A 13,076-nucleotide genomic window follows, 5' to 3' on the forward strand; every position below is an offset into this window, starting at 1 on the left:
TAATTATTCATATAAAAAAAATACTTAAGTTGATAAATTTTCTATATTAATATTTTATATGTTAGTTTCTTACATTTTTTGACTAAAATTCGTCAGGGTTTTGTTTGAACTATCATCTTTTTTTCATATATTTTTGGGTTATCAGAGAATTAAATATTAAATTTTCAACTAATCAAGATATATTTAATAATTATTCATATAAAAAAATACTACAAACTTAAAACTAAATAATTTTTAATTTATTTCATTCGTAACGATTTGTTTGTTAACTTTTATATTTTACCCAAAAATTCGACAACGTCTCTTTTGTACTGTCAACTAATTATTTTATAATTGATATCTAATATTTGATTGTTATCTAGTGATATATTTAATAAACACTTAATAATTGATTAACATTTTATCCATAATTGAGTACTCTAACCGGGTTAGTTAATGAAGGCACGTAATTTTTGTTCTAGACTAAAGAATCCTAAAGAGCACTAAAGTCACACTATTCTAAATGGCGATAAACAACATCAACTAACATAAACTAAAATTTATTATCAGTTTTACTGGGCTAAAGGACACTACATAAAGATAAAAGGCACAACATAACACTAAAGGGCACTAAACAACAAGAAAGTCACATATTATTATATGTACAACACTGAAGCCACATATAACACTAATTATTCAACAAAAGAACAATATACAATTTTCATAATTTTTTTTGCACATAAATAAACTAATCCGGATAAAAAATAAAAAATAAATATATCAAAAAACGATCACAAAAAGAAAACAACATAGTAAAAACAGGTCATTAGATAATTATACACATGAGTTTTACTACAAAAGTGATTTGGAATACCTTTTTTTAGAGTTTTCTGAATTGAAAAAAATTGAAGATTTGACCACCGAAACGAGCAATAAAAGAGATCCACTACACGACAACGCCTTGGATCGGGTGTTAGCTCATTAAAATAACGAGGGGACACAATTTTTAGGGGACGGGTGGGCTCCAATGGACCTTTAAGCTTTAAAAATGAGGGGGGAGGGGGGGACCATTTTTTGCTTTCTGTCTGCGAGGAAGAAGACTGAGCGTTTTTAATATAGGTATAACGTATATATGCGATGCGCTATACCTACCTATCTTTTCAACTTCAGGAATAGTGCATCCCATATATGCGCTATAGTTGTAATTTGACCGACATTTTAAAATCAAGTATAGCGCATGGATTGCATGCGCTATACCTTAACGGACAAACGTGTCCAAGGGCAGATTTAGGGGGGCGGAAGGAGGCTCGGGTTCCGAAAATTTACATTATATATATAAGGCAAATATACATTTTTCAAAAAATAAATAAAGAAAATAAAGGGGTGCGGCAGCCAAACTAATGCCAGAAACAATTAAACACGCTACTATCACTTTCCACTTTTGTCACTTTCTCACACTCTCGATCCAATGCTCATTTAATTCAATTATTTAGTTCAGAAATGGTCCAGCTTGGACACAATACCTTAGCTGAACACACGTTTAACCAATGCCCACACGTGCAAACTCCATGTAAGAGTTTTATCCTCAAACGTACTACTCCTAATGCATCATGTACAACTACTTAAGCCAGATCAGGTCATTCTTGAATTTTTCACCCCATCTATAGCAGCATGACTTGTGTCATACCCTGACACCCTTTTTGATAAGCTAATTAAAAATCATAGTTATCTTGTCTTTATATAACAGAAATTAGTTACCCTTAAATTTAATGTGTAGTTTCTTGAAGTGTTGAGATTGAGGGAGCTGAAATTAAAGGGAAAAAAAGATGGGATTTGAGAGTATGAAGAAATTGAAGCCTTTGTTGCATTTGTTGTTGCCACTATGTGTACACTGGATTGCTGAAGAGATGACAGTTTCAGTGCTTGTTGATGTTACAACTAGTGCTCTTTGTCCAGGCAATTCCACTTGTTCTGAAGCTATTTACATTAATGGTGTTCAACAAACAGTATGGAATTTTCCACTTATTCTTCTTCTGGTCTTTTATTGTGTGCATAGTATCTTCTTTTGTGTTTTTTTTTGTTTTCTTTAAGGATTTTTGAGAAGGAGTCTTGGCGTAACCGGTAAGGTTGCTGCCATGTTACCACAGATTCAAGCCGTGAAAATAGTATCTTGAAGAAATGCATGGTAAGGCCGCTCACAATAGACCCTTATGGTCCGGCCCTTCTCCGGGCCCGTGCATAGCGAGAGCTTAGTACACTGGACTGCCCTTTTGAGAAATCTTGACATAAAGAATGTTTCTTTGTTATGTGACTGCTTGATTTTCTTTTCCCAGTTCTTGATATTGAATTGTGTGACTTACCTCGTATAAAAGCTTAAGCTGTTAGAGATTTGAACATAGGACCCCTGCCACTCTCATACCATGTTGCTGTGTGTTGCCACATCTAAAAACTTAAGCTGTTGGAGATAGTACACTTTTATTTACTTAATTAGATATTCTACACTTGATTCTATGATTTGTGTTTGGAAATAGGATACTGATTAGAAAAAAGAAGCTGAACTCTGGACTGGGCTGGACTGAATTATGGTACTTGTTAATTGTTATGTACTCGACTTGTTTCATTTGTGGATATTTTGAAAGTAGTTATTCATTTAAATGTTATTATTACTAAGGAGTAGTAATGTGTGTGGTTGTGGTGGTGTTAATGATCATCTTCAGATTGAACTATTCAGCTACAATTTTTTTTTTGTGTCAGTGCTTCAATAGAAGTATACTATTGTGATTTTTGAGGGATGTATGACTCTTAGATTATCAAGATAGACTTTCATTTCAACAAATAGAAAGGGGAGTGAGCTAAATTGTATAAGTCGACATTTGACATGAACTACTTGCATTTAAGGAACTGTGATGTAACCTGTTTCTTTTTCAGCTGTGGATTTTGGCAAAAAAGTTCCACTCTAGGTACTTATTTCCAACTTCTTAGATGTGCTGAAATATCTTCGTAACAACGAAATTTCAGCTCTACTCATGGAGTTAAATCTTCTGTAGATATCCTCAGAAGCATTTGGAGTACTTTGATCTTTATATTAAATATTCATTTGTATAGTTTATAGACGCTGGAAGTTCAATTTGGCTTCTGGCTTTTAGCCTATGTTTACAGTCATTCTAATGATATAGATCTTAGGAGTTAGAATTTCGAAATACAATTTGTTGAACATGCTAATATTATGGCTATGATTAAGAAGGCGGGCAGAATTAGTTCCCTTCAAAAGTAAAGTTGAATTTCTGTATTAGCCCAAAACCACTTAGAGTGGTCGCTGGAGAAGAAAGCTTGGACTGATAAAATGTAAATTCGTCCTCTGCAGATTCCATTGTTTTAAAGCTGTTTATTGATAAATGTTGTTGCACCATATAATATTATGATATGTATAAGGAGATGGTCCAACCTGTAAGCAAACTGACTTTCTTTTGGGCATTACCACTCCTTAGGGATGGAAAGACTGAGCAGTACACTTCAATTTGGTTTTTTCTGGTAGAAGGTTTTCTGTAACCGGTAGTGTAAATATTTTATAGAAAGTGCAGCACCTACCCAATGGCTTTTCACTATTCTCCGGCTTTAATGAATTTTGTGCAAATGCAGGTTGTTGGAATATTCAAGATGCTGGTCCTTCCTATCCTAGGTCAGCTTTCGGATGAGTATGGGCGTAAACCGCTTCTTCTTCTCACCATATCCACAACAATTATTCCTTTTGGTATGTATTGCATTTTTTATGTTATGCAGTAATATCCAAATATCATCTTTAGACAATATAGTAGTATCTATATAGATTTGGGGTCACTGTTCTATGTACGACTGACAGTTTTCTGCTATGGCTATTATCCGTTATTAATGCTCATTCTTTCTGTCTCTCTGTTCCTTTTAACATTCCAGGTTTACTCACCATCAATAAGTCAAAGGGATTTGTCTACGCTTATTATGTACTGCGGACAATTTCATATATCATAAGTCAAGGGAGCATTTTCTGCATCTCTGTTGCTTATGCGGTAGGACTTTCATCTGGTAACTTCGTCGACAGGCATTAAACCTGTCCTAATTTATCAAGAATCTAACTGCAGGTTTTCTTTTGCTTTTTTCAGGCAGATGTTGTTGACGAGAGTAGTAGAGCAGCAGTTTTTAGTTGGATTACAGGCCTTTTTTCTGCATCTCATGTTATGGGGAATGTCCTAGCACGTTTTCTTCCTGTCGGCTACATTTTCCAGGCATGTTGGTTCCATAGCTTGACCAATTTTGCGAGCCATAGTTTCTACTATTGCTATATATCACCGCTCTCCTAATGAACTTTTCCCGTTCAGGTTTCAATAGGTCTCTTGATCTTTGTTCCTATTTATATGATACTGTTTCTAGAAGAGACTGTAAGTCCAAATACAGAGGTGAACCAAAGTTCGACAGTAAAGAGCAAGGCGTTGAAGGTTGTTCAGGAACGATATAATTCGATGAGATATGCTGCACATATTGTCACTAGCAGGTAATTTTGCACGTGTCTTCCATTACGTTTCAGGTTCTGCTACCACATGTCGATTTGGCGCACAAATGATTCCCAATACTAGCTCATTAATGTTATCTTGTATCACTCTCCTTGTGTTTTCTAAATGACATTTATCGCTCTCAGTCCAACGCTGAAGTGCATTTCTCTCGTTTCTTTCTTCTATGAGTTGGGAATGTCCGGCATCAGCAGCGTTTTGCTGGTATGTCACCTGCTTCTTTCAATTTTCCCAGTCCCATATTAGTACCATCCTTCAGGACCCTAATATGAGTACTGATGAGTCTTTGTTGCCTTTTCAAGGGATTAGACTGTGAATCTCGACTTTATCTGTAATGATTGACAACTCATGTACGTTAGTTTTATTTGTGCAGTACTATCTGAAATCAGCTTTTGGCTTCAACAAGAATCAGTTCTCAGAAATTTTGATGATGGTGGGAGTCGGTTCTATAGTCTCACAGGTAATCAGAATATTGAGCCTTGAGATTTCCTTTTGATAAAGATATTGAAACCGTTCCGGCTATGCGCGTCTTTAACAGACTATTCCATACATTTACCTCTTTTCTGTATTAAATGTATCTAGCCAAGTTTTTGTGTTTGTCATATGCAGACATTTCTTTGTTCATATGTACATAAATAGATATATATTCTAAAATATTGGTGAGATCACATAGCTTATACTCACAAAGATATAGTGAAAGTAAGCATTACAATGTCCTACTATCTTTGTCCTACCTTTCATAGGAAATGCCATGTCAGCATATTGGTCTTATGTTGGCGCAATTTTCATCCATGTCCATGTTAAATAGTTCATGGATTTCTCTTCTGTGCTAACATGTGAAACTTCTATTTTGTGCTTACCTTTGTACTTGCGTATTTCCAGATTGTGGTGCTTCCTCTTATCAATCCTCTGTTTGGGGAGAAAGTGATACTTTGCATGGCTTTGCTTTCTTCAATAGCCTATGTAAGTTACCTAGATTAATGTTTACACAAAAGCAGGCACTTATTCTAAAGGAAAAATAACCGCATATTGCGCTTTGTTTTGCAGGCAATGCTTTATGGATTAGCATGGGCACCTTGGGTATGTTACTAATTATTTAAGGCAGATGTGTTTGAAAACAGAATATCGACTCTTGAAAATGAGAAACTAATGACCTGAGGGTCATATCTACGCAACAAAAATCCTCTTTTCTTTAGCAGAGTTTCTAACTTAGCAAATTGTTTTCGATAAGAGAAGAAAATAACATGAAAGGATGCCGTATCTTGACTTTGGTAATGAATAAATTCATATGGTCTCCTTTTTTGTGAGATTAAAATGAAGTAGAATTCAAATACACTAGGCGACCAAACTGTTCTGCATGAGAAGCTAATGGCATATAACAAAAGCTTCATTCTCATTTTTGTCCCCTCCTCCCCTTCCCCAAAATTTTAACTGTTTCTATAACCCTTTTTTTGTTTTGTTGATCCGAAGCATAAAGTTTTGTATACTGCCTTTGCCAACACAGGTGCCATATTTAAGTGCTTCTTTTGGGGTCATATACATCCTTGTTAAACCCTCTGTGAGTAATTTCTCCAAACTTTTGTCCATGTTTTCACATTATGTTGAAGAGCTTAATACTTGTTGATTTTCTTCGTAATAGTCCCTTATCCTTTTTTACTTTCTCGACAGACTTATGCTGTTATATCCAAAGCGGCACTTTCAGCAGATCAGGTTAGTGAAATAATGAGATTTGCTTTAGCAAAGTCAATGCCCTGCTTCAGCTTTGAAACCAAGGGGCAAAGAGATGCTAATTTAGGGAACTCGTACACGTCCCATCAAATCATTGACCAACTCAAATCAACATTTTTTGTCCAAGATCTGCCTTAACAAAATCTCTATCTTAAGGATATATGGGAAATTTCAACCTAATTACTTTAGTTATAGCTAGCTAGTAAGCTTAAGTTTTAAGAAGTTATAAAGATACAATCCCATTTTCGCCTACTACTTCTTTTCTAATCACCTGCTAACTTCTCATTCCTATTACAGGGCAAAGCACAGGGATTTGTTGCTGGCGTTCAATCAGTCGCGAGTTTGTTATCTCCAATTGTGATGAGTCCATTGACATGTAAGCCACCTTCTGTGCGCTTAATGCAAAAATTTAGAGACATCTTAATTGACTGTGTTTAATCAATGACATAACGTTCTTTCAGCGTGGTTTTTGTCACGTGATGCACCTTTTAACTGCAAAGGATTCAGTATACTTTGTGCTTCTTTATGCATGGTAAGATGTTTTTTTCCTTCCTTCCGCGACTTTTTCATATGTTATACCTGTTCTTGTGAAAGCTTTAACTTACACAAATTTCCGTCAGGTGGTTTCACTGTATTATGCTTGCATGCTAAAAGTAGAGGCTCCATTGAAGAAGACCTTCGACGAAAATGCAGAGAACATTGAAGCACCACTTTTGGCATGATACTTATGTAACCATTATACCAAAATTTTCCCAGCTATAGTCCCCGAAGGCTGCGCTTACAATGACGATTAGTCCGGTCTTCCTATGATAGAGTTGTAAATCTTTTGAAGCTAAGTCTAATCTAGGTTAGAAGAGGTGTATTAGTCTTGTAATCTAATTTGTTCTCTGTTTAGTTATTCTTCAATGTATCACTTCATTTTTCTTGTCTCAATTAGAATGTTGGCTTGTACTTTGTACTCTGAACTTTACAAGGAAATGTGATTATGGATATATTGGTAAATTCAATAGGTTGTTTGATGTGTTGGTTAGATGCATGTAACGGGTTCGAAGATAAAATTTTGGTATTAAGACGGAGAAGAATAGCGAGAGGCTCATTACCTCTTGATTCCATTTTTATGAAGTGTTTAAATAGTTTTGAAACTTTCGTAACTAATACACATTTACGTGTTTTTTTTTAAAGAGCAAAATCATAACAAATCTTTGTAGCTAATTGTCAATCCATTGTTGACCAAAAAATTTCACAAGAACTAGCAAATCTAGTATGTCAAAGTTAATTGTCAATACATTATATTGACCCAAGTTTTTCACCAAAAAAATAAAATAAAAAATCATAAGAATTAGCAAAATGTAGTATGCCCATGTTCAGGGGCCAAGAGTGAGAAGATATCGAACTGGTATTCATCTTGCAACAAGAAATCAAATTCAAAATCAACATGAGCAGGATTATTTTTGTTCCCATTGGAGCAAGGCTGTTCAATTGGATAATTAGCAGTAGAAAAACCATTCTCTCCATCCCAGTAAGCGCTTTCAGTTGGACCAAATTGTTGAGCATTGTTACCACCTCCAATAATATCGCTCAATATTTCAGCAAATTCTCCATCACCATCACAATTATTGTTATACCATTCAAGAACTCAATTCTCCTTTTTACAGCCTCAATTTTTGAGTCCAATGCCAATAAAACATCCTCTTTTCCCTTTGTATTTTCAACATCAACAACAACATTCTTTTGCTTTTTCAAAGAAAATTGTCTGTACTGATCAAGAATTGGGTTGAGATCAGCGGGATTTTTGGACCAAGTTTCTACGGTTCGGTCGGCATCGACAATAATGGCGCAGGCCTTGACATCGCAGAGAATTGAAAGCTCCATCGTCTTCTTCAAAACACAAGCCTTTCTCTTTAACATTGCTCTTTTCTCTGCCTTAATTGTAAAATTATGAAAATAAACCTAATGCCAGATGTGAGCACGTGATTTTTGCCTCACATGATTTGCTCGAATTCCCAAAATTAGGATTTTTCTTTTAATTATTTGATTTTTAGGATTTAATTACATAATTTTCCTGTTTATTTGCATTTCTGCGTGCATTTTTAATTTATATAATTCATGAAAAATACAAAAAATACGTATTGCATTTGCATTTAGGATTTAATTTTACATATTTTCGATTAATTAGTAGTTAAGATTTTACAAAAATACAAAATCACAAAAATTGATTTATTTGGCTTTGTGTAATTTTTAGCTTTGAATTTTGTTAGTTTTCTTTTAATTTGGTATTTAATTAATTGAGTTAATTATTAATTAGAGCTTAACCTAATTTGGTAGGTTAATTTAGTTTTTTAGAGTTAATTTTAGTTTTTGTTTTAATTTGAAAAGAAAGAGAAAAGAAAATAATAAAAAGGAAATAAAAGGAAAAAGTTTGAATTTGGGCGAGTCTTTGCTTAAACCCCCAGGCCAAAAAAAAAAAAAAATTTCGTTCAAATTACCCCCCACAGTCCAGCCCAAATCACCCCAGCCCGATCCGGTCCCCCCTTACCACCCAAAACGACCCCGTTTTGCCTTAATCAATCCCGGCCATCGAGGTTTCATGATCTAACGGCCAGGAAGCTAGGGTCACTTAATATATATGTCCAAACGCACCCCCCTACCCCCTCGTCACCCGTCTCTCACCCCCAAACCCTAGAGACCCAAAAACCCTAGCCGCCACAGTCTCCTCCACTGTCTCCGCCGCCTGCCGCCCGCCGAAAATCGCCTACGGCGGTGGCCGACGTCCAATCCCAACTAAATTTATACCACAAGACCACCTTGACCTCCTCATCTCGAATCCACCAGTGTTTTCCCTTAAGACTCGCTGAATCCATCGAACATTGATTTGAAACCTTGAACCCTAGCGCCGCCACAGTTTCTCCGGTGGCGGCGCCGCCTTTTTTCGACCCCAAAATCACACCCTTGAACCCCTACCACCTCCTCTCCACCAATCTATGATCAGTCTCTCTCGAAAAACCCCTAAATCGTTCGAATTTTAGATCTAGGGTTCAGAAGTCCAGACCACTGATGCATGGGGTTTATTTTTCAAGGTTTGATTGGTCTCGTCCCTCAATAACGCTACTTATTTGTTCTTACTAAGAGCAAGTGGGTGACATTATTGGGGACGAAATCAATGGTTCGAGTCCATTTCGATTCTGTCCAAATAGGTAAGAACTTCACTTCTTTTGATTTTTCTTTCAATTCAATTCATCTTCTTCCTCACCCCTTTCCCTTGAGTTGAAATTTGAATTAAGTTTTGTTCCTGTTTCCCCTGTTAATTGAACTGTATAAATCTTGACCCTTCTATTTTGTTTTAATGAGCTTGAGTGTTTTGTGTTGTTTAATTTAGGTTTAGACTTGTTTAAATCACTGCTTAGTTTAATTGCGATAAGTTTTATAATTGAGTTTCTTGTTAAATGTTGGTGTGAATGCTTGTAGGTTTGATTCATGTTTAATTTGTTTCCAGTTGTTAAATTTCTGCATTTTTTTAAAAGATTTTTCATCTTTTGATCTGTTTGAAGCCCTGGCATTTGAGTAATTCTGTTTGTCTCATTTCAAGGGGTCTTAGGGTTTAATTGTCAGTCTAAAAACTAGAGGGGTCTCAAAGGAAGGGGTAAAAGGTAAATAACAGGTTTGCTAAGGGTAAATTGGGGAATAGAATTCAGGGAATCTTGCCCTAACTGCCTAAGAAAACCCTAGAAGTTTCTAGCAAGGGCCTATAGTTAAATTTCAGATGTTAACTTGGAAAACAAGTCATAAAATCAGGGACCTAAGGGGTAAAATAAAACCTTTAGGTTGCCCTACTTGCTTGCCTATAAAGGCATTGCATTCTTGCCTTGCAAGGTAGACCTGAGAGATGAAAAAGAGCTGAAAAATCCTAAAAACTCTAGACGGCTAAAACTTCAAAAATACTGGTTCATTGAGTCCTGTTGTTGATTTTCTGAATTTTTCTCCTAGTGCTAAAATAATTTTGGGTAGCTGATATCTAAAATGAATTAAAATCAAGTCTAGTTTGAAGTCTTCTGGTTTGTTGCTGGGTTTTGAAGTTGTTCTTCTAGGCTGTTTGCATCATTTTCTGGGTTAAAACTGGATGCATTTCTGCTGCTGATTTCTACTACCGCTGCTGTTTCTTTGCTCTCACTGCCTTTTTTCTGTTTTATCCTCAAATTCTAGGTATTTTTCCTGAACTCTAGAGATGTAATCTGCATTTTTGAAGATGAAGTAACAGCTGAAAGCATGACTCAAACCCCTCTGTCTCATCTATAGTCTTCATGATGCATATGCTATTTATTCACATGGATCATTGCGTACTTAGCTAGGCTCTTATGTTCTGTATTTGCTTGATGATTATTAGATTATTGTGTTTAAAGCTTAGTCAAGTTTAATGTATTTAAATTTGTTGGTTTCAAATAGCATATGTAATTATGCTTGGGAATGAATTCATGGCTGGATTGATGTTTGGGAGGTTGAGGCTTAAATGTTAATATGGGGGGTGTCAATAGAACTTTATGATTTGTTTAGATATAACGGCTTGGTAGTGCATGTATCAGGAAGTCAATATCTGTGTTTAAATTAGGTTGAAATTCTCCTTAGTATGTGATGAATGAATCATGATTCTCTAGTTAAAGTTTTCTCCATGATTTTTTTTAGTTTTCTGTAGCTCAAGTGGACATCACTAGGTGTTGTTTAAAATAATTTGATTATGTTTGGTTAATTTGTGTCAAAGGGTTTAAATCAGCAATTCAAATCTTTTAATCTCATGTTCATGTGTTGGTATCAATTTGTGTTTGTATTATTATGTCCTGATCTGAACCATTTGGACCATAAGAACTGGGCCCAACGTCGGCCCAGTTGCATAACAAACGAGCCCAGCTATCATTTATACCTATATTGGGCCACTGAATGTTTGTAGTGTTGAATTTCGCTAGTTCTGGGCCTATAGAGACTCGATATTGAGTCCCTCGTTTAAGCCTGCTGAAGCTTCGAATTTGGGCCCATTGCTGGGCCCAAGCTTGACAGTCTCCCTCGAGAGTAATCTGGGCCTTAGTTTTCAATTGGACTTCACATTAACCCAATGTCATTTCATCATTTACTGATTTGTAGAGGTTAAAATATTTGGTTTATTTAGACGGAATTCCAATCACTATAAGTCTTTAGTTAATTAATTAAGTCTCTTTAAATAATTGCGGAGGCGGCCCAAATAGATAATAATAGTTGATGGCCCTCCCGAATTTTAGTTTGAATATCCTCTAAAAATGAAATTGAGGTGCGCCGCGCCAAATAAAATCATAAATGCGTGGCCCTCTTTTAATTATTTTCTTTTAAAATACTTAGAATTCGAGGCGTGCCATTTAGCGAATTTTCATGGCCCTCGCAAAGTTAATAACGCGTTAGTTTCTTTAGGCACGTATTTTAATAATCCTACCTTCCTAAACTCGGGTGTGCATTTCATGTGACCCAAATCCAAATCCTAAAACGTTGAATAAAATGTGTTTCGGATTGCGGGTGCATTTCATGTGACGCAATCCAAAGACATGTTTTAAACGACGTTCAATTTCCTTTTAAAATTAATTAAAAGCGGTAAATAATTTAAAATTGCACTCTAGGTTTAGACATGTATTAGAATCAGATAATAGACCAATTGTAATAGTTTAAGCGACCGTGCTAGAATCATGGAATCCGGGGGTGCCTAACACCTTCCCCCGGGTTAACAGGATTCCTTAGTCAGAATTTCTGGTTCGCAGACTTCAAAAGGAAAGTCAAAATTTTCCTCGATTTTAGATTTAAAATAAACCGGTGACTTGGGACACCAGAAAACAAACCATCCCAAGTGGCGACTCTGAATAAAAATGAATAAATAATCTCATTTCGAATAATGTCACTTAAATTGGAAAAACTCCCTTGTACTACTTTCGGGTGGTATAAAAAGGAGGTGTGACAGCTCTGGCGACTCTGCTGGGGAGACGAACCCAGAACTTCGGTTCAGGGTTCAAGAATTCGAGCTTAGAATAAGTGATGATTGGCTTTATTTATTATCTGATTTTCCTACATGTTTCATGCTAAATGTGCAAAATGCTTTACCGCTTTGATATTTGGTGAATTGTATACATAAACTGCTACGAAACCCTTCCTCTCTCTGAGTCTTCTACATCATGGAGAAGGGTGCACTTCGTGTGACTTCTCTTCTATTTAGAGTCTTATCCCATTTAGAACGAGGTTCGGACAAGTTGCTAAGCTGGCAGAGCTTCTGTATCCCCGCTACGCTGCCCCCCCCCCCCCGGCTCGAGTTGTCCACTCGGGTAAGCCAGGTCTAGAACAATAAACCCAGGTTTTAAACCTAGAATAACAAAACCTCATGCCGGATCCCTAGTAGGAATGTTTGTTTGCATCATGTGCATTTGACTTAGAGGACTCAACACAGGGGTTGGGTCCGTCTAGGACAGGTGACCTGAAATGAAAAGACCATCCTGATGCATCTTACTTGCTACTTGTGCATTTATTTGCTCGGCTTTGCATGTTGACCGGCTTGTAAATAATGGGAGAGAGTTGAAAAGTAAATAGCAACGCCAGGTTTAAGTGAGGGTAGTCACCTGTTTTGAAAAACCAATACACAAATAGTACTGAAACTCTGCCGGATTTTTGAGAAAGAGAAAAGAAAGGTTTTTTGTTTTCAAAAATAGTTGGTTTTGTCAAATCTTCCCGAGCTACGCTAGTTTGATTCTCACAGGGCGTGAGAAACGTAGGAAACCCTCATCGGGTCCAACTTCCCTTTTGCAAAACTAGCCCAAATAGAACAAATTT

At 36.2% G+C, this 13,076-nt stretch overlaps 1 protein-coding gene across 2 annotated transcripts; it reads left to right on the plus strand.

Annotated features, from left to right (window-relative positions):
• The first annotated feature begins 1,630 nt into the window (after window positions 1-1,630).
• On the plus strand, window positions 1,631-7,255 carry LOC109217492 (hippocampus abundant transcript-like protein 1). Of its 2 annotated transcripts, none has more exons than XM_019381747.1 (14): window positions 1,631-1,985; window positions 3,619-3,730; window positions 3,910-4,022; window positions 4,116-4,238; window positions 4,332-4,504; window positions 4,649-4,724; window positions 4,894-4,980; window positions 5,403-5,483; window positions 5,568-5,600; window positions 6,025-6,078; window positions 6,189-6,230; window positions 6,546-6,624; window positions 6,710-6,780; window positions 6,869-7,255. In XM_019381747.1, the coding sequence occupies exons 1-14, from the start codon at window positions 1,806-1,808 to the stop codon at window positions 6,968-6,970; spliced, it is 1,326 nt and encodes a 441-aa protein (XP_019237292.1). In that variant the 5' UTR covers window positions 1,631-1,805; the 3' UTR covers window positions 6,971-7,255. The 2 variants fall into 2 exon arrangements, with proteins under 2 accessions (XP_019237292.1, XP_019237293.1); XM_019381748.1 differs by having other exon boundaries at window positions 1,818-1,935.
• Window positions 7,256-13,076: the final 5,821 nt, after the last annotated feature.

The sequence above is a fragment of the Nicotiana attenuata genome, unplaced genomic scaffold (assembly GCF_001879085.1).
Source record: "Nicotiana attenuata strain UT unplaced genomic scaffold, NIATTr2, whole genome shotgun sequence".
Taxonomy (NCBI): Eukaryota; Viridiplantae; Streptophyta; class Magnoliopsida; order Solanales; family Solanaceae; genus Nicotiana; species Nicotiana attenuata.

Coding starts and splice junctions, on each gene's coding strand:
- LOC109217492 (XM_019381747.1), top strand. CDS start 1,806: ATGGGATTTGAGAGTATGAAGAAATTGAAGCCTTTGTTGCATTTGTTG. Junction 4,725..4,893: donor GCATCAGCAGCGTTTTGCTG/GTATGTCACCTG, acceptor TTATTTGTGCAG/TACTATCTGAAATCAGCTTT. Junction 6,781..6,868: donor TTTGTGCTTCTTTATGCATG/GTAAGATGTTTT, acceptor AATTTCCGTCAG/GTGGTTTCACTGTATTATGC.